General features: G+C 41.9%; 1 protein-coding gene across 1 annotated transcript; it reads right to left on the bottom strand.

Annotated features, from left to right (window-relative positions):
- Positions 1–683: 683 nt before the first annotated feature.
- On the bottom strand, positions 684–19,576 carry LOC140007240 (uncharacterized). Its single transcript, XM_072049938.1, has 5 exons — positions 19,202–19,576; positions 3,392–5,454; positions 3,158–3,309; positions 1,591–2,521; positions 684–1,293 (listed from the first exon to the last, which is right to left on the bottom strand). Exons 1-5 carry the CDS (start codon positions 19,574–19,576, stop codon positions 684–686), a joined length of 4,131 nt encoding a protein of 1,376 aa, XP_071906039.1.
- Between the last annotated feature and the right edge of the window lie 2,284 nt (positions 19,577–21,860).

The following is a 21,860-nucleotide window of genomic DNA, read 5'->3' as shown; positions in this document are numbered from 1 at the left end:
TCAATTCTGCCCAGCAATTGGCCATAGCCGAAACTACAAAAAAAAAAAAAAGGTGCAGCTAGGGTTTTCCTTGGGTTGTCCAAGTGTTCAATTGCTTATCTAAGTTGTTTTAGTTAGTTTTTCTAAACTGATTTGTGGATCAAACTTGTTGGAGTTGAGAATCTTGAAGGAAACTACAAGCATCTAGGGTTTCTGATATGAATGTGCGGATCTAGACGAACAATCAAGTTGAAAAGGCGGCACGTATGACCCTTCTAAACCCCAAGTTGATGAACTAAGATGAATCTCAACCCAACAACTAACGATTTAGTGAACCAACGATCTGGATGGAAGAACGCCACAATCAAGGTGTATACTTGGTTGATAAGTTCAAGTTGAATAACTCAAGAAAAAGTCTCAAGTATTCAAGCAAAGCTCTCTTGGAAGAGAAAAGTGAATGAACTCACAAATATAATGTCATTTCTGGATCCCCCTTAACAAGGAGGAAGTAAGGCTATTTATAGCCTTTACAAGCATTAACCCTAATCCCAAAATTGACTAAACTAACCCTACTAATTAATGACAAGGATTCGGCCAGCCCTAAGAGTTTAATGGACTGACTTTAACTAATATTTAACTATAAAAAGATAATTAATAGAACTAGCTTAACTCTTCCTTAAGCGTGACCACTAGGTGAGGCACGCCTAACTAGCAACAGGCGCTGGAGGGTCTTCTACTTGGAGCAATGTGTAAAGTTTTGAATCTTCATTCTCCAAGCCTTCAATAATCTTTAAATCATCTCCAATGCGGCCTTGGATTGTACTCACAAGGGCTTGTAAAGATTCACGCATCTTCTTGGCACGAGCTCTTGTGACTGGACCACTTGGTACTTGAATGACTTGTGCAACTTGTGTTTGACCAGCCTTGAGCCCCTCATCAATCCCCTCCTCTTGTAGGCGATTTGTCCCCAAATCAAGCTCGTCGTCTGCATGAAAAGGACTCAAGTTAGCCACATTGAATGTAGCATGTACTCCATACTCACCTGGAAGGTCAAGTTTGTAGGCATTGTCATTGATGCGCTCCACAACTTGAAATGGTCCATCACCCCGTGGAAGTAGTTTGTTGCGCCTTTGGTTTGGAAAACGCTCCTTTCTCATGTGTATCCAAACCCAATCACCTGGTTCAAACACCATCTGGCGACGTCCCTTGTTGGCACTTTGAATGTATTGAAGGGTACGTTTCTCAATATTAGCTCTAGCTTTGGTATGCAAATCCCGAACAATCTCAGCCTTTTTCTTACCATCTAGGTTAACTCTCTCAGAAATAGGTAAAGGAGACAAGTCTAAAGGCGTGAGAGGGTTAAATCCATAAACAATTTCAAAAGGTGAAAATTGAGTAGAAGTATGCACAGTGCGATTATATGCAAATTCAACATGAGGCAAGCAATCTTCCCAAGATTTAATGTTCTTTTTAATAATTGCTCGCAACAATGTAGATAAAGTCCGATTAACCACTTCAGTTTGTCCATCGGTTTGTGGGTGACTAGAAGTAGAAAAAAGCAATTTAGTCCCTAGTTTACACCACAAAGTTTTCCAAAAGTAGCTAAGGAACCTTACATCCCTATCAGAAACAATGGTACGAGGTACCCCATGTAAACGCACTATGTCTCTAAAGAATAAATCAGCCACATGTTTAGCATCATCAGTTTTATGGCAAGGAATGAAGTGAGCCATCTTTGAGAAACGATCAACTACCACATAAATGGAATCATGCCCTTGTCTAGTTCTAGGTAATCCAAGGACAAAGTCCATAGACAAATCTACCCAAGGTTCATGTGGGATGGGTAAAGGAGTGTAGAGTCCATAAGGATGTACCTTTGATTTTGCTTGGTGACAAGTTACACACCTTTGTGTATGCCTCTCGACATCCCTCTTCATGCGAGGCCAGTAGAAATGCTCTTGGAGAATTGACAAGGTCTTGGCCACTCCAAAATGTCCCATGAGGCCTCCACCATGAGCCTCTTTAACCAACAAAAGTCGCATGGAGCACATTGGAATACATAGTTTACCTTTGTAGTACAAGAACCCCTGCGACATAGAATAATGCTCACGAGTAACTCGTGGCAAGGTTGTGAAAATCTCACCAAAGTCTAGGTCAGCTGCATATAAATCCTTAATGAACTCAAAGCCAAGCAACTTAGTGTCTAGTGTAGTGATTAGTGTATACCTTCTAGAAAGTGCATCAGCCACTACATTAGTCTTTCCAACCTTATATTTGATGACAAACACAAAACTATCAATGAAAGCCACCCACCTCGCATGCCTTTTGCTCAATTTGGTTTGTGATTTGATGTGTTTGAGCGATTCATGATCAGTGTGGAGTACGAATTCCCGAGGTCTGAGGTAGTGTTGCCAAGTTTGGAGAGCTCGCACCAAGGCCATCAATTCTTTGTCATAAGTAGAGTAGTTCAACGAGGCACCAGTCAACTTCTCACTAAAGTAGGCCACTGGTTTCCCCTCTTGAATGAGCACAGCTCCAATACCTATACCAGAAGCATCACACTCTACTTCAAAAGCCTTGTCAAAATTAGGTAAACTTAATACAGGTGCATGTGTGAGCTTGTGTTTAAGTAATTGGAAAGACTTAGCTTGTTCTTCTTCCCATTGGAATGGCACATTTTTCTTGATAATGGCTGTAAGTGGGGCAGCAATGGTGCTGAAATCCTTGACAAAGCGTCTATAGAAGCTTGCCAAGCCATGGAAACTCCTTACCTCACTTACACTGGTTGGTATTGGCCATTCATTTATGGCCTTCACCTTTTCTTGGTCGACTCGTATTCCCTGGTCACTCACAACATAACCTAGGAAGACAAGTTGATTAGTGCAAAAAGTACACTTCTTAAGGTTAGCATAGAGGCTCGCCTTTCGAAGTGCATCTAAGACCATTCGTACATGCACAACATGCTCTTCTGTACTCTTACTATAGATCAATATGTCATCAAAGTAGACTACCACAAATTTACCAATAAAAGAACGCAAAACATGGTTCATTAACCTCATGAAGGTACTAGGTGCATTAGTTAAGCCAAAAGGCATGACCAACCACTCATACAGACCATGTTTTGTTTTAAATGCTGTTTTCCACTCATCCCATTCTTTCATGCGTATTTGGTGATAACCACTCTTCAAGTCAATCTTAGTAAATATAATAGCACCATGTAACTCATCAAGCATGTCATCTAATCGATGGATGGGATGGCGATACTTTACCGTTATGGCATTTATGGCTCTACAATCAGTGCACATCCTCCATCCTCCATCCTCCATCTTTCTTTGGCACAAGTAGGACAGGTACAGCACAAGGACTTAGACTCTCTTGAATCCAGCCCTTACCAAGCAAGTCCTCTACTTGCCTTTGTTGCTCCTTAGTTTCCTCCGGATTAGTCCTATATGGTGCCTTATTAGAAAGGGAAGAGCCAGGAATGAAATTAATTTGATGTTCTATTCCCCTCAAAGGTGGCAACCCATTAGGTATATCCTCAGGAAATACATCTTGGTACTCCTGTAAAAGGTTAGCAATAGCACTAGGCAAAGAAGCACCAAGTTCATTAGTGAGTAAAGACTCTTTACAAAACAAGATAAGCAAAATCTGGTTAGAGTGCAAAGCCTTTCGCACATCTCTAGTTCTAGCAAGCATGATGGATTTTCTCTCCTTTTTCCCTTCAATGGCCGAATGTGAAGTGTCAATTTTATGAGAAGATGGTTCGGCCATTTTGCTCTTTGTATCATGCAAATTTTTCATTTTATTGTCACAATGCATGTCATATTCCTTTTGCAACTCAATTTGGTCCTCATGCACTTGTTGAGGTGTAAGAGGTGCAAGTGTGATCTTTTTAGTATTATGCACAAAGGAATACTTATTCAAGAATCCATCAAAAATAACTCTTTTATCAAATTGCCATGGCCGTCCCAAAATAATATAAGTAGCTTGCATAGACACAACATCACATAAAACATCATCTTTATATCTACCAATGGCAAAATTAACTAAAACTTGCTTATGAACACGTACCTCACCACTATTATTCAGCCATTGTAGTTTGTAAGGTCGGGGGTGATCACTTGTTGGCAAGTTCAATCGTTCCACCATGAGTGCACTACCAACATTGGTACAACTCCCTGGGTCAATTACCAAGCTACAAAGCTTGTCCATCACGTGGCACCTTGAGTAAAATATGTTCTCTCGTTGAAGGTCATCTCTACTAGCTTGAGTAGTTAGAGCTCGCCTTGCAACCATACCAACTTTACCATGAGCTGGTATCTCCTCAAATTCCTCATCTTCCTCAACCAAGGGAGGCATGTCCTCACACTCATCCTCCTCATCCGTTTGTACTTCCCCATTTGGTAGCATAAGCATAACCCTTTGATTTGGGCATTGGGAAGCAATATGTCCAAACCCTTGACACTTAAAACACTTAGTGTCTCGATATCGAACTTTGCTTACCTCATGAGTAGGCCTACCATCGCCCCTTGAGGGTGGTTTTGAGGAAGGTGCATTCGGCTTTAGTGACTCCTTGGTTGTCCCACCTTGTTTGACCAAGGGAAATGCACTAGAGGGGTTGACTTCCCTCTTGAAGGGTTGGCTTCTCCAATTTCCAGCTTGGAAGTTGGGATTTTGTCGAATTGGACCCCTCCTCTTGAGCCTCCTTTCAATCTTAATAGCCGTGTCTAGCATATCATGGAGGTCCACATAATGGTGCATCTCCACTTGATCCGCTATTTCAGGCCTCAATCCACTTAAAAATCGTGCCATAGTAGCTTCCCGGTCCTCGACAATGTCGGCCCTTAACATGGCTATCTCCATCTCCTTATGATAGTCCTCCACGCTTTTGGCTCCTTGTGTTAAATTTTGAAGTTTGAGGTACAAGTCACGGTGGTAGTAACTAGGAACAAAGCGTTTCTTCATGACACCCCTCAATTCGGTCCATGTAGTGATAGGGTATTCACCACTTCGCCTTCTACTAGTAGTGATTTGATCCCACCACACTATGGCGTAGTCGGTGAATTGCATGACTGCAAGTCTCATTTGCTGCTCTTCAGTGTAATCATTGCAATCAAAGATCAACTCCACTCGTTTCTCCCATTCCAAATAGACATCGGGGTCGGATTTGCCTTGGAAAGTAGGCAATTGCATTTTAACGCCTTTGATTGGATCCACACCAGCTTTACGGTGTTTATTCTTCCATGTCCTCGACCCATATTCCTCCTCGGAGTTGGAACTTTCATAGTCACGGGTTGGTGCTTTGTGTCTCCGGGACTTAGAATTGGTTTGGGAGTGCTCGAGACTATCCATCCTCTCATGCAATGGTTCTAATTCCTGTTTCATTAGCTTGAGCAGTTTATCAGTCATAGCTTCCATCACAAGTTTAATATCAAAAGGAGTAGTTTCCTTCCCTTCGGACATGTTGAGGTATTCCTGCAAAAATAGAGTTAGGGGAAATAACACCTCACTCACTCCCTTAGTATATCACTCACACTCGTGTTTCACTCAAGTGTATTAAAACACTCTAATGATCTCACCAAACACTTCTCAAGTCACTAGATTGCTTTTCTTGAAGAAATCAGAATTTTCTTGAAGAAATTCAATCAAACTTGAACCAAATTATACCCAAGTGTGGCGGATGAAGGCTGTGAGTTTTGGAAGCTTGTTGGACTGATTGTAAGACACAAAATGAGATGTATAATATGCTGGGAAAAAAAAGAAAGAAGGAAAAAGAAAAAAATATATATATCCTAAGCTGTCCGCCTAAAAGAAAAGAAACCAAAAGAAATAAAAAAGGAAAGTTTGGTTTGTGACTAGTAGCTAATTTTAGGAGTTAACTACCAAGTGGAATCCAAAACTGATTAGGACTCTTGGGACTTGTAAACCACGTTTTTATTGGCTGGAAATACTATAAAATAGGCACCAAAGGTCGGCTGGGCAGTTGGCACAAATCACAATCAAGAAACAAAAGCAAGAGGCGGCTACAAAGTAGGAAACCCTATCTTATCTTCCCACCTTTTGTGGCTATCTAATAGCAAGGTTTCTTGGTTGTTTTGGGGTGTTAATGGCTGCTGGTTTTCTGGTATTTCGTGGACAAAGAGATGCGGCCAATAGTTCAAGATTGAAGGCAACAAGGTTTGGTCTTTCAACCCAAGTTCGGCTAGGCTACCCAAGCAAACTATTTCTTGTTCTTGAAATCCGATTTGTGTGTTTTTGTATTTTTTTTTTATTTTTCTCTCTTGCGTTGTTTTTTTTTTTTTCTCTGCAAGTTGGATCTTTCTTTCTTTTTTTCAATTCGGATCCCACACACAAGAAACAAGATCTTTGTCAAATTTGAGCAAGGCAGCCGCAAGTTTGAGCCAAGAACTTTGGTTTTGTTTTGAAGGTTCAAGATTTGGAAAAGGTTGAGAACAAGATTTTCAAGAACCCTTGTTTTCCCACCCAAGAACTTCAAGATTCAATCAAAATTTCCAGATTTTCAGGAGTTTGAACAACAATATCCAACAAAAAACTTGATGGCAGCCCACGAAAATTCACGAAACTACAAAACCCTAACTTCAAGAAATTCAAGATATCAATTTTGCAGCCCAAGAACTTCAAGACTCAATCCCCACAATATCAAGGACGCTAGGAAATTTGAAGGTCAGCCATGGTTTCATCAAGACACAACCAGAAAATAGGTTTTTTCCTCTCTTTTTCGGATGAACAGTGTTTTCGGGTGAATAGTACCCGATGAACAGTAACCCTTTTTTTTGTTTTTTTGTTTTTTTTTTGGATGACTCTATATGAATTCAAGACTTCAAGAAACAAGACACAAGACCCACCAAATCAAGACACACGATGGATGAATTGCGGACAACAACAAACACGAAAATTCAAGACAATCAACGAAAACAAGGATAAACAACAAGAACCAAGACAAAACCCTAGCCGCTTATGGAAGTCCTAAACGACCAGAATTTGACACTATAAGAAACGGAAAAAAAATTTTCTTTTTTTTTTTTAAGGAAAACTTACAAGATGCAATGGGATATACTTGATGTCGTCGACTAGCTCGTGATACCAACTGATATGAATGTGCGGATCTAGACGAACAATCAAGTTGAAAAGGCGGCACGTATGACCCTTCTAAACCCCGAGTTGATGAACTAAGATGAATCTCAACCCAACAACTAACGATTTAGTGAACCAACGATCTGGATAGAAGAACGCCACAATCAAGGTGTATACTTGGTTGATAAGTTCAAGTTGAATAACTCAAGAAAAAGTCTCAAGTATTCAAGCAAAGCTCTCTTGGAAGAGAAAAGTGAATGAACTCACAAATATAATGTCATTTCTGGATCCCCCTTAACAAGGAGGAAGTAAGGCTATTTATAGCCTTTACAAGCATTAACCCTAATCCCAAAATTGACTAAACTAACCCTACTAATTAATGACAAGGATTCGGCCAGCCCTAAGAGTTTAATGGACTGACTTTAACTAATATTTAACTATAAAAAGATAATTAATAGAACTAGCTTAACTCTTCCTTAAGCGTGACCACTAGGTGAGGCACGCCTAACTAGCAACAGGCGCTGGAGGGTCTTCTACTTGGAGCAATGTGTAAAGTTTTGAATCTTCATTCTCCAAGCCTTCAATAATCTTTAAATCATCTCCAATGCGGCCTTGGATTGTACTCACAAGGGCTTGTAAAGATTCACGCATCTTCTTGGCACGAGCTCTTGTGACTGGACCACTTGGTACTTGAATGACTTGTGCAACTTGTGTTTGACCAGCCTTGAGCCCCTCATCAGTTTCTTGAGGTTCTTGAAATTAAATCTTGAAGTTCTTGATCAAATCTTGGAGTTTTGGGGCTGTTGGTTGTAGTAAGTTAGGGCCTGACCAGAATCTGGTTGTGAACCTTTTCGGCCAGGTTTAGTTACATTGCTAAGTCAAAAAAAAAAAAAAAACAGGATCGAAACAAAGAAAAAAAAGAAAGAAAGAAAGCCTTCGGGTGGCACAAAGGCCGAACAAGAAAAGGGAAAAGAACTTGGTTCTTTTATTGCCAAACAACAACCATTACATATTGTTTCTAAGCAAACCAGAAAATTCGAACAAACCAAAAGAGAGAAACTCAAAAGTTTTGGCCTACCTCTTCTTGAACTTCTTGATCACCTTGAACTTTGATTACTTGTACTACCTTTTGGGATTCTTGAGGTTCTTGATCATCTTGGGTCTTGAAGACTTGCACTTCTCTCTGAATAAAAAGTTTCTTGTAAGATCTTGCATCCATACGAGGCTTTCTTGTTTTAGGAGTAAATTTCTTGGGAGTGTCTTGACCAAGTGGCTTGGGGGATTCTTGAGTAACATTACTCACATTATCTTGGGAGGCCATTGTCTTGGAACAAGAACCAAACCTGTCTTGAAGGAGGGAGGGCCGAATTGCTTGTCTCTTGGGAGTAGAGAGAGCCGACTTGCTTGGGGCAAGTTGCGGCTGTGAGAGAGGGAGTTTTATAAGGGTGTAGCCGACTTGGGGGAAGGGTTTTAAGGGGGAAAGAATTCTGGAAAAATTTCGGTTGAGGGAGGAAAGAAACCAATCTGTTTTTGGAGAAGGATTAGGAAGTTGTTTAAGAGAGGTCTTTAAGGGAGCTTCCAACTCTAACTTGTTTTCCAAGTTAGTTTAGGAGACTAAGTAAAATACTTGGATAACTCTTGGACACTTCCCTATATTTTCTTATCCACTTTAGGAAACTCTCCTACCTTTTCTCATCTATTCTAGGAAACCCTCCTATATTCTCTCATCCACCTTAGGAAACCACTCCTACTTTCACTCCCACATTTTAGGAACCACTCCTACATCTTAGGGATCTAGGGTTTTGTTTTCTTCTTCGCATTATTTTCCACATCTGCCCGCCCCAATAAACCTCCAAAATTCGTCCACTCCATCTCAAAAATATCACCCAATTGTGTCCTTCACTCTTGCTTACTCTTGTGGGAAAAGTTGGTGACGATTATTGGACTCGAGCAACATTTCTCAACTACCTAAACCAACAGGTAAAGGTACTTGGTAAGTCTAATAGAGTGAATTGAGCACTACACACGAGTGTGAGGGATACACTAAGGGAGTGAAGTGAGGTTATACTTGCACTTTCTTTGCTTGTTACTAACCTTTTGCAGGAGCATCACAAAAGACATGGAGCAACAACAAACAACCACCGATCACTCATTGTTGTTCGCCGCAATGAAGAATGAACTCAGGCGAATCAGTGAGCAACAAATGGAGGAGTTGCACACTCGTTTTGACGAGTTGTCCAGGAGTCTTACACGAGGCTCTCGTTCGAGATCCCACAACCGGAGTAACCATGGCACCAAAGAAGCACATAGCGAAGACTACTCTGCTAGTGAGGATAAGAAGCGACCCGAGAAGACTAGGAGGGACACGCCTAAGAGCGAACTCAAGGGGCATAAGATTCAAGTCCCCGCATTCAAAGGCAAAAGTGACCCTGAAGCTTACTTGGAGTGGGAAGGCTGTATCGAGATGGTCTTCGACTGCTACGACTACAGCGAGGAACAAAAGGTTAAAGTTGCCACCGTGGAGTTCACCGACTACGCACTAGTCTGGTGGGACCAAGTGAGGACCAATAGGAGGAGGATGGGAGAACCACGTGTCCGGACTTGGCGAGAACTCAAGGCACTGATGCGCAAGCGATTTGTTCCTAGCTACTTCAATCGCGATCTCCACTCTAAGCTTCAAACCCTCACGCAAGGCAACATGAGTGTGGAGGACTACTACAAAGAAATCGAGATGGCCATGATGAGGGCCAACATTCAAGAAGACAATGAAGCCACGATGGCTAGGTTTCTTAGAGGTCTCAATCCTGACCTTCAAGAAGCCTTGGAGCTCCAACATTACTTGGACATGCACGACCTTCTAGAACTCGCTATTAAGGCCGAACGGGGGAAGAAATTAAGATGAGGAGTACGTACTTTCCAATCTTCTAACACCACTTCATGGAGGGGCAACCAATCACAAAGAGCAACCCACGAAATTGGGAGTGCGGCAACACCAACCTTTTCTAACCGACTCCAAGGTAACGCCTCTAACCGCAATCCCTATTCTACCCCTAACAAGGGTTCTGAGGCATCCAGGGCCACTTCGAAGTCACCGCATGAAACTCCTAAGACTAGGAGTAGGGACATCAAGTGCTTCAAGTGCCAAGGGTTTGGACATATTCAGTCTCAGTGTCCAAACCAACGGGTCATGCTCATCACTCACAATGGCGAAATCGTGTCTGATGATGACAATTATGAGGAGATACCCCAACTGGTCAAGGACGACTGCCTGGAAGAGGAGTCAGCTGAGGAGGATTTCTCGCCTACATGAGGAGAAGTAGGTTACTTGGTGGCACGGCGAGTGCTAACCGCCCGAGTTAAGGAGGACGAGCAGCTACAACGCGAAAACCTGTTCTACACCCGCTGTCAAGTAGGTGACAAGGTGTGTAGCCTCATCGATGGTGGGAGTTGCACGAACGTGGCCAGTTTGCTCATGGTTGAGAGTCTAGGACTCCCAACTACCAAGCATCCAAACCCTTACCGTCTCCAATGGCTAAGTGAGGATGGCGAGGTACGAGTCTTCAAATAGGTATGCGTTCCCTTTTCAATTGGTACTTACACTAATGAAATCGTGTGTGACGTAGTGCCAATGCATGCTACGCATATCATCCTAGGGAGACCCTGGCAATTTGACAAACACGTCACATTCGATGGAAGGGCAAATAAGTACACACTTGTACACGATGGCAAACGTAAGGTCCTTACGCCTCTCACACCTGCACAAGTATATGAGGACCAACTAAAATTGCAAAAGAAGTGTGAACAAGACCGTCAAAGGAGGAAACTAAAGACGGTCGACCCTGGTAAAAGCGCCACTTCTACAAGTGCGCAAGCAACCAAGGGACCAGTGAGCACACCTAGTGTTATACATGACAAATCACCCACTGAACCTACAACTAGGAAGCACAACATGATTATTAAGGCTAGAGATGTTAGAAAAGTTGTGAACTCTAATCAGCCTATACTTCTCATGATTTGCAAGCATGTGCTCTTAGATGTTGCTGAGCTCGATAAGGCATTGCCTTCGAGCATAGTTGCTCTCTTGCAGGAGTTCGAGGATGTATTCCCTGATGAGGTCCCTGATGGCTTACCACCCATTCGAGGGATCAAACATCAAATCGACTTGATTCCTGGAGCACCACTACCCAACAAGCCTGCTTATCGCATGGGTCCTGAGGAGACCAAGGAGCTTCAAAGGCAAGTTGATGGCCTCTTAGGTAAGGGTTGGGTGAAAAAGAGTCTAAGTCCTTGCGCCGTGCCTGTGATACTTGTCCCCAAAAAGGATGGTACTTGGCGCATGTGCACTGACTGCCGGGCTGTAAATGCTATCACTGTCAAATATCGGCATCCCATTCCTAGACTTGATGATATGCTTGATGAACTCGATGGTGCTATTATTTTCACCAAGATTGACTTGAGGAGTGGCTATCATCAAATTAGGATGAAAGAAGGCGATGAGTGGAAAACGGCCTTCAAAACCAAACATGGTCTCTATGAGTGGTTAGTCATGCCTTTTGGCTTAACTAATGCCCCTAGCACCTTCATGTGACTAATGAACCATGTTTTGAGACATTTTATTGGCAAATTTGTCATTGTTTACTTTGATGACATCCTGATCTATAGTCGTAGTGAGCATGAGCACTTAGAGCATGTAAGATTAGTTCTTGAGACACTTCGACAAGCGCGTCTATACGCTAACCTCAAGAAGTGCACCTTTTGTACTAACGAGCTTGTGTTTTTAGTCTATGTGGTAAGTTCGCAGGGCATCAAGGTGGACAAATCCAAGATTGAGGCCATCGAGCAATGGCCAACTCCTACATCCGTCCCTGACGTGCGCAGCTTTCTTGGATTGGCGGGCTTTTACCGGCGATTTGTCAAAGATTTTAGCACTATTGCCGCCCCGTTGACCGCCGTGACAAAGAAGAATGACAAGTTCCATTGCGGAGAATCACAAGAACAAGCATTTCTTGCCCTCAAGGACACACTCACACATGCACCTGTGTTAGCATTTCCAAACTTTAACAAGACCTTTGAAATTGAATGAGATGCTTCTGGTGTAGGTTTGGAGCAGTCCTCATGCAAGACAAGAGGCCTTGTGCCTTCTTTAGCGAGAAGTTGAGAGGAGCTGCATTAAACTACCCCACGTACAACAAGGAGTTGTATGCCTTAGTGAGGGCCTTGGAGACCTAGCAACACTACCTTCACCCTCGGGAGTTTGTGATACACACTGATCACGAGTCATTGCAGTACCTCAAAGGGCAACCCAAGTTGAGTAAGAGGCATGCCAAGTGGGTAAGCTTCATTTCCACCTTTTCTTATGCCATTAAGTATAAGACTGGCAAAACGAATATGGTAGCTGATGCCTTATCACGTAGACATTCCTTGCTTGCCTTTCTTGATGCCAAGTTACTCGGGTTCGAAATGGTTTAGGAACTCTACACAAATGATCATGACTTTGGTGATATCTATGCTGCTTGTGTTAAGAACCCGCATGGAAAGTACTTTTTGCATGATGGATTTCTATTCCATGTAGATAAACTGTGTGTGCCTAATTCTTCCATTCGTGATCTTTGGATTCGAGAGGCACATAGTGGTGGTCTCATGGGCCACTTTGGCATTGACAAGACTCTGGCCATGTTACAAGAGCACTTTTTCTAGCCCCACATGCATAGAGATGTTGAATGCATGGTTGGTAGGTGTGCTACTTGTCACAAGGCAAAGTCTACGACAAATCCATATGGCTTGTATACCCCATTACCTATCCCTCACCATCCTTGGGTTGACTTGTCTATGGACTTTGTACTAGGTTTGCCTCGATCGCCAAGGGGTAATGATTCCATATTTGTGGTGGTTGATAGATTTTCTAAGATGGCTCATTTTATCCCTCGTCACAAAACTGACGATGCATCACATGTTGCTCATTTATTCTTCAAAGAGATTGTCCGTCTGTATGGCATGCCTAGGACTATTGTTAGTGACCGAGACATGAAGTTCCTGAGTTACTTTTGGAAGACTTTGTGATCCAAACTGGGCACTAGGTTATTATTCTCCACCACTAGTCAACCACAAAGTGATGGACAAACTGAAGTTGTCAATCGCACACTTGGTGCTTTACTTTGGGCCTTGATTAAAAAGAATCTTAAGTCTTGGGAGGAGTGCTTACCTCATGTTGAATTTGCCTACAATCGAACTGTGCATAGTGCAACACAATATTCTCTCCTCGAGATTGTTTATGGCTTCAACCCCCTGACCCCCCTTGATTTGGTACCCTTACCTTCCTCTGAGCACACAAACTTAGATGGGAAAACGAAAGCTGATTTTGTGCGCAGGTTGCATGAGGCCGTGCGAGCAAACATTGAGAAGCGTATGCAACAAAACATCCAGCAAGCCAACAAGCACCGTCGCAAGATGATTTTTTAGCCTGGAGATTGGGTTTGGCTACACTTGAGGAAAGAGCGATTCCCCAAGCAACGTCAAAGCAAATTATCCCCAAGAGGTGATGGCTCATTTCGAGTGCTCCAACGAATCAATGACAACGCATACAAATTGGAGCTACCTGGGGAGTACAATGTTAGTGCAACCTTCAACGTCGCGGACGTAAGCCCATTTCTTGCAGAGGAGGATCCTGATTTGAGAGCAAATCCTTCTCAAGAGGAGGGGATTGATGTGTGCACAAGCCTCGGCCCACACAATGACCCAGTCTGAGTCTCATTGGACCCAGTCACACGTGCACGGGCCAAGCTCTTCAAAGAATCACTCCAAGCCCTGGTTAGGGTCGTCCAAGACCAACATGGAGTTCACAAAGATATTGAGGGCTTGGAGAGGGACAATCGAGTCATTTACACCATGATCCAAGCCCACGAAGAGTCAAGCGGGCCACCAAGAGAATAAGGCCTTAGGCCCCATCAATTAGTTAGCAATTAGTTAATGATTAAGTAAGAGCATGGGCCGGCCCATCTTGTTCCAAAAGGCATGGGCCGACTCTTTCCTTTTTCCTAGCCCCTTTCAGGGTTTTAGTCACTTAAGCCTATAAATAGGTTTGCTTTATAAGGTTTAAGGGTAGACGTTTCATCAATAAAATTAGTTTATTTTCGTTCCTTCTTCTAAGAAGAGAGTTCGAGCACTTTACTTGCTTTGGCAAGGGTTTTGAGCAGTCTTGCGTCCCGTCCTAGATTGTTCTACCGACCTATCCCCTGGAGTAACCACCTTCATCGGAGTCGTCATCCTACCGTCTTGAATCAAATCGTGTCGTCCGTTTGGTTCTAGATCCCGCAATTCCAAACGTTGGACAACCTCGCTAGATCCTTGGGCAAACGTGCTACGTGTCTCGAAACAAGTTGATTGAGGAACGTATCAGAAATTCAGTTCATAGCTAGCTCAAATTCAAGCAACAAGTCCCAGCACATCACTGACTCTCTAGCACAACAGTAAAACAGAATAGGTAAATTTGAAGAACTAGTACAGCTCCCTCAGCTCGAATCAGGGGATGCATTTTATACCGTTATAAAATTGAAAGTGTCTAGTTTCAAATGCCACAAGCAGCACTTGATTTCGACACCTGAGCAAAGAGTTATGATCGTTCAAAGTTTACTGCCAGAGAACCCCTGTCACCCGTTTTTCAGATTTGAAGATATTTCGAAAATCCAAATTTTGCCCAACCAAATCAAGTGATTTTTGGTGAAAAATTTTCACACATCCTATACAACATATCTACAACAAATTCAAGGTCATTTGATCACAAAAAAAATTAAACCAAAGGCTCAGCAAGAACAGGGCAGAATTCGGCCCTTCTTAGCTTCGACTTTCCTTTGATTTTCCTTCCACTCTTTTAACTTATATCCACTTGTTTAACACTTAATCAACATAAATAGCACCCATAATCATCATATCAGTCCAACATGTCCATTGTGGGATTTCATAGAGCCCACTCAAATGATTTTCAACCAAATAAAGATACCCACATGAAGCTACAAGCTTCCAAGTCAAATTTAACTCACTAGAACCAAGTTTAAAAAGTTAGATGATTACCACCTCTTGGATGATGAAAAATCAGAAATTTTGGGTCACTAAGAGCTCCAAGAAACCGTGAGAAAGATGCTCTCTTCCTAGTCCAAGTGAGTCTCCAAGTTGTTATGAGTTTGTGTGATGAATTTGGAGTGAAAAGGTGCAAGAAATGAAGTGAGATGATGAAGGGTTTTGCTCTTCTTCTTCCTTTGGAGTTTCGGCCAGCAAGGGGTAAGAGAGAGAGTGGAAAAATCTGATGGTGAAGCTTTTTGGAGAAGCTTGGTAGTTGTAGTTCAAATTTTGGCACAAAAGTCAACTCTCAATAGTGCGTATACACGCGTTTTGTGCCCGTTTCCTCTCGGGTTTGTTTCACTTGTGTACTAAAGCTCTAATGCACTTTCTTTAACACTATTATTATCCACTTCTAGTAGTCTATCAACAATTTCTAAAGTCCCTCAATTAGTCGCACGCGCGAAAACGCGAACTTCTGACTCGCGCGTGATAAAGCGAAATTTCTAAGAAATTCTTGTAATGATAGTATAACTAACTAATACTTGGGTAATTAATCATGAAAATAACTATTTTAGGGTAAACCAATAAATAAGTAAATAAATCGATAAAATAAATAAATAAAATAAAATAAAATACGAGTCCTCACATCCTCTCCCCCTTAAGAGAATTTCGTCCTCGAAATTATACATTGATTTGAGAATAGGTCTGGATATTTTCCTCGAATCACTTCTTCAACTTCCCAGGTTGCTTCCTCTAGTCCATGGGTCCTCCAGAGAACTTTCACCAACGAAATCCGCTTGTTCCTCAATTCTTTCACCTTACGATCTAAGAGCTTTACCGGTTTCTCCTCATAGGTCAGCGACTCATTAATTTCAATATTTTTTTATTGCAAAATATGAGAAGGGTTTGGGTGATGCTCCTTAAGCATGGACACGTGGAAAACGTTGTGAATCTGAGACAAACTCGATGGCAGTTCCAACTTATACGCTACATTTCCCACGCATTGGATAATCTTATAAGGTCCTACAAACCTCAGTTGTAACTTCTTTCCTCTTCCTGCCATCAAACTTGCTTTCAGAGGGGTAATCTTAAGAAATACTTGATCTCCAATCGTAAATTCCAAGTCCTTCCTACGGTTATCTGCATAACTCTTCTGACGACTTTGTGCGGTCTGAATCCTCTGGCGTATCAACTTCACTTTTTCATTCGCCTCCTCAATCCAAGGCACTGTAGTCGGGTCTAAGATTTTTCGTTCACCTATTTTATCCTAACAAATCGGAAATCTACATTTCCGACCATAAAGTGCTTCGTACGGGGCCATTTGAATAGAAAAATGAAAGCTATTGTTATAGGCGAATTCCACCAATGTCAAAAACTTATTCCAGTTTTCCCCAAAATCCAAAACACATGCCCTCAAGAGTTTGAATCGTCCTCTCAGACTATCCATCGGTCTGGGGATGGTAAGTAGTACTAAAATTCAATTTAGTTCCCAGCACTTCTTACATCTTTTGCCAGAATCTTGAAACAAATCTAGGGTCTCTATCGGACACAATACTTACAGGTATCCCGTGTAACCGGATAATCTCATCCAAGTATAACTTAGCTAATTTCTCCAACGGGTACTTCATACTAATCGGCAAAAAATGAGCCGATTTGGTCAATCTATCCACTATTACTCAAGTGGCATCATGACCTCTTTGTGTCCTAGGTAATCCTGATACAAAATTTATGGTGATATTTTCCCATTTCCACTCGAATATCTCCAGAGGTTGTAAAAGTGCAGACGGTTTCTGATGTTCAGTTTTAACCTGTTGACAAATCAAACAGGTTTGGACAAATTGAGCAATCTCCTTTTTCATGCTTTCCTACCAATACAAACCTTCAAGTCTTGGTACATTTTATTTCCTCCAGGGTGTACCGTAAACTTCGATCGGTGTGCCTATTCCAAAATTTTCTTCGTAAGCCCTTCATCCTTTGGCACAACTATCCGATTCTGAAATCTCAATATACCATTCATTCCCAAGTTAAAATCCGACTTTTTTCCCTTTTTGATTTTTCCAACCACTTTTGCACTTCAGTGTCCTTTTCTTGGGCTTCTTTGATACGTTCCATCAAAGTGAAATTCACTACAATATTCCCAAGAATTACTTTCCTCGGTTCAAGTCTAGGGTTCCATACACTAACTTCTTCCAACAAGTGCATCTCTTTAATCATTAATCCCGCCACTTGCACTTGACGACATAAAGCATCGGCCACTACATTGGCTTTTCTTGGATCGTACTTTATCGTGCAATCATAATCTTCTAAAATTCCGTCCACCTACGTTGTCTCAAATTTAGTTCCTTTTGAGAAAACAAATACTTAAGACTCTTGTGGTCAGTAAAAACCTCAAACGTTACTCTATAAAGGTAATGTCTCCATTTATTTAAAGCAAACACTACAGCCGCTCCACTAACTCCAAATCATGAGTTGGGTAATTTCCTACGTACGGTTTTAACTTCCTAGAGGCATACGTTATCAATTTCTCATTTTGCATTAATACACATCCCAAGCCTTCCTTGGAAGCATCTGTGTAGACCACAAAACTATCTTTTCCATTCGGTAGAGCTAATATGGGTGCCCTTGTCGAACGTCTCTTCAACTCTTGGAAACTCTCTTCACACTTAGGACTCCATATAAACTTTCCACTTTTCCTGGTTAACTCAGTCATGGGTCCAGCAATTCTAGAAAATTTTTTGATAAATCTCTAGTAATAACCTACTAACCCTATAAAACTTCGAACTTCAGTAGGGTTTTCAGGTTGTTTCCATTTCGAAATAGCTTCAACTTTGGCTGGATCTACTTTAATCTCGTCCTTAGAAATTATGTGTCTTAAGAATGTCATTTTTTTCAACCAAAATTTACACTTGCTAAACTTAGCATATAACTGATGCTTCCACAGAGTTTGTAAAATAATTCTCAAGTGCTTCTCGTGATCCTCCACAGTCTTAGAGTGCACCAATATATCATCAATAAATACCACCACAAATTCGTTCAGATAAGGCTTAAAGACCCTGTGCATCAAATCCATAAATGCTGCAGGCACTTAGTCAATCCAAATAGCATTACTGCAAACTCAAAGTGTCCATACCTCGAGTTAAAAGCAGTTTTTGGTATATCCTTCTTCAAAATCCTCAATTGATAATAACCCTGTCACAAATCCAATTTCAAGAATACTACCGCCCCCCTTGTAATTGGTCAAACAATTCATCAATATAGGGCAATGGGTACTTATTCTTAATAGTGACATCATTCAGGCCTTGGTAATCTATGCACAGCCTTAAACTCCCACCTTTCTTCTTAACAAATAAGACGGGGGCTCCCCACGGTGAATCACTCTTCTTTAGAAAATCCCGCTCCAATAAGTCCTACAATTGCAACTTCAATTCATTCAATTCAGCTGGAGCCATTCTATATGGTGTCTTAGAGATAGGTGCTACTCCCGGACTCACATCAATCTTAAAAGCTATTTCCCTTTCCGGGGTAAAGACTCTAACTCTTTGGGAAAGACATCTGGGTACTCTTTCACTACAAGCATATCCTCTAGTCTCACTTTATCACTAGGAGTGTTGATAAGAAAAGTCAAGTATCCTTGAACTCCCTTACTTAACATTTTCCTAGTTCGGATCCCTGAGATAAGTGCAGATGAGGCTAATCTACCCCTTACGTCCAATTTCAGGGTTGTCTCACCCGGAATGCACAATTCTACTATTTTCGTCTTACAGTTCAACTAGGCATTGTAACGGGCTAACCAGTCCATTCCTCGAATCACATCATACCCCTTAATCGCTGAACCCATCAAATCGGCCAGTAATCTCCGTTCTCCAACCCAGATCTCACAATCCTCATATATCAAGTTAGCCATTAAACTTTGATCCCCAACAGGTGTCCTAACCTCCAAATCATAAGGTAATTTAATTGGCTTGAAGTCTATTCCACCCATGAAGTTAGGGTTTACAAAAGAATGTGTTGCACTCGAATCAATTAAAACCTTAGCTAAACGGTGAAAAATAGGGATCGTACCTTCAACCACCTCAGTCGTATCGGGGATCTGTTGATGATCCAGTGCATAAACCCTAGCAGGTACCTTTGGTAGGCTCCCTCCAGCACTAGTCTGCTTAGAGGTTGACTTTTCTGGCCTTTGAGTGCTATCTCCTACCTTCAGTTTACTTGGACAAGTTGCGAGTTGGTGCTCGGCACTACCACAGAGCAAACACTTTCCCAACTTCCTCCAACACTCATTCTCCGAATGATTGGGTTTACCACAGTAACCACAGTTAACTTGAGATGTCACTGCCGAACCACTAGAAGACACTCCTTTCACTTGAACTGGCCCATTACGACCTCCTCTGGATAAAACTCCCCTTAAAGCTCCGACAGTCCTTACTCCTCCCATTCCTCTTCCCATTTTGGAAGGGTGTGTACTCTTACTAGCCTGTCCAGAAGTATGACTAGAAAAGTTCCTTTTCTTATTGTGGAAGTCCCTAACTTGCATTCTTGCACTTTCGACCCTTTCCGCTTTCTCTAGAACCTCAGTAAATGTAGAGATTTGGGCCGCAGCCAAGCCCTCCTAGATTTCTATATTAAGCCATTGTACAAACCGTCTTATCCTTTTCCACTTATTGGTCACCAATTCAGGAGCATACTTAGAAAGTTTAGTAAACCTCCCTTCATATTCAGCTACACTAAGAGTTCCTTGTTTCAACTTAATGAATTCATCCTCCCTCTTCTCTTGGATTAAAGGCGGAAGAAACTTCTCGTTGAACTCCATTATGAAATTCTCCCAATTCCAAGGGGTTTGAACTCTCTCCCACTTTCCCTTTATCACGTACCACCAAGCACGTGCTACTCCCTCAAATTGAAAAGTAGCAAAATTCATTCGCCTATCTTTATTATAGTCTAAGGTGGTAAATATGTTGGTCATCGTCTCCAACCAATTATCCGCTACCTCAGGATTAGGTTCACCAGTGAACTTAGGCGGGTTAAATTTCAAGAACCTCTCCAAGGCTTTATCGTTCCTTGTATCCTAGCCCCCAGGTAGGTTAAGTGGTCCTGGACCCTGTCTCTCAGCTAAGCGTTCAAGGATATCAGTCATCCTATTGATGGCAGTAGCCATATGGTTACCCTCTACATTCTCTTGTCCCTGGGTCTGTCCAATTACCGATCCTTGGTCATCCCCGTGAAGTTGGGCTTGTCTAGTCCCTTGCCCACGACCTCGACCACTTCTTCGTCCTTCCATGATCCTAATTGTGCCTAGTGCAAGAAATAAATCAATTACGTGGGAAAAATACTAAAAACAAGGAAAGATCATGAAAACATTAAAAAGAACAGTAATTTACACACATTAACACGTTAAAGTTCATACAATTAGCAAGTCATGAGGGAGTACAAAAATATAGCACACAGGTGCCACAAAAGTACTTTTAGTCACATTGTGACGACCCCACCTCCCCCTAAGGCGTACCAAAGGGTTCGGCAGACCGCCTGCCCAGCTCTCGCCAGGACTCACTCACTCGTAGCACGTGCATACATCCATGACCCATGAATAAAATTCACTTGGTACAAATCATGGTACAAAGTCTCAATATACCCAAACTAGTTCAAAGTGTGTACAATCCAAGTACAAAACATTCTATTCGAGGAATAACGCGAGTACAAGTCAAAAGTCAAAAGTCACAAACAACTAGACTACGCTAGCCTTTACGTGTCTCACGCCTCGCTCGTACTCCTGTAAGGAAAACAAAACTAACGGAGTGAGCCAAAGCTCAGTGAAGTTCCAAATATCAAATTGGTCAACAACCCAAGTGATAGCAGAGTAATAGTAGAATGTCGAGCAAACAAGTCAAATCAGAGAGATATCACTTCAGTTAATCAAGAAATATCAAGTTCACGTTCACATATAAGGATACAGTAACTCATCTCTCGGTTCCATTCCAGCTTGATCGGTCGGTAGTTGACACTCCGTCAACTTTCAAGTAATAACTAGTCCAAAAATAATACCCCACTTCATGCCAGTCTCCGTCCACCAATCAACCCCCTTTTCCGGGCCCGCACGCCACACGAGACACGGGTGGTAATACTCGAGTATGCCGTTCTGCCGAGGAGATACACTCCACTCGACATTACTAGTTACCCGGGGTTCGTTATCTAATCGACTGGGCCTTGCCGGCTCGACTCGATTAACTAGCCTCAGGGCCTCTGGAATTCCAGACAAGATGAAATTTGTATGCAATTATATCATTACAAGTGAAATCACGGAATAATATCAAGTTTGATTAGGGCAAGTGCGATAAAGTACACTCTTGCCTTAAAATTTCACGTACATAACATATAATCACATTGATCACGTATCAAATACAAGTATCAAGCGCAATTCGATATGTGAAAACACTCACCAAAACAAGTATAGTGTTTTTAGTGGTCTCGTCCAGATGATACTCCTAGCTTGGAGTCCAGATCTGCGATAAGAAGTTGCTTAAGAACTTGGAAAATCATGTAAGGTTCGAAACTTAGACATTTCGTTCAATAATAATCAAGAAATTGAAATTCGTTTGGAAAATATCCGTAGACCACTAGCTCGCTTTTCAAATGGTAAACTTTGGTATCCATTATACTTGGAAATAGCTTTTAAGTAGAAAGTGCAAGGAAAACAGATTTATAGTGATTAATACCACCTTCCCTAGGGGTATAAG

Source organism: Coffea arabica, chromosome 5c (genome assembly GCF_036785885.1).
Source record: "Coffea arabica cultivar ET-39 chromosome 5c, Coffea Arabica ET-39 HiFi, whole genome shotgun sequence".
Lineage (NCBI taxonomy): Eukaryota > Viridiplantae > Streptophyta > Magnoliopsida > Gentianales > Rubiaceae > Coffea > Coffea arabica.
Note: the sequence above shows the minus strand (reverse complement) of the source record. Positions and strands in the feature narration are given on the sequence as shown.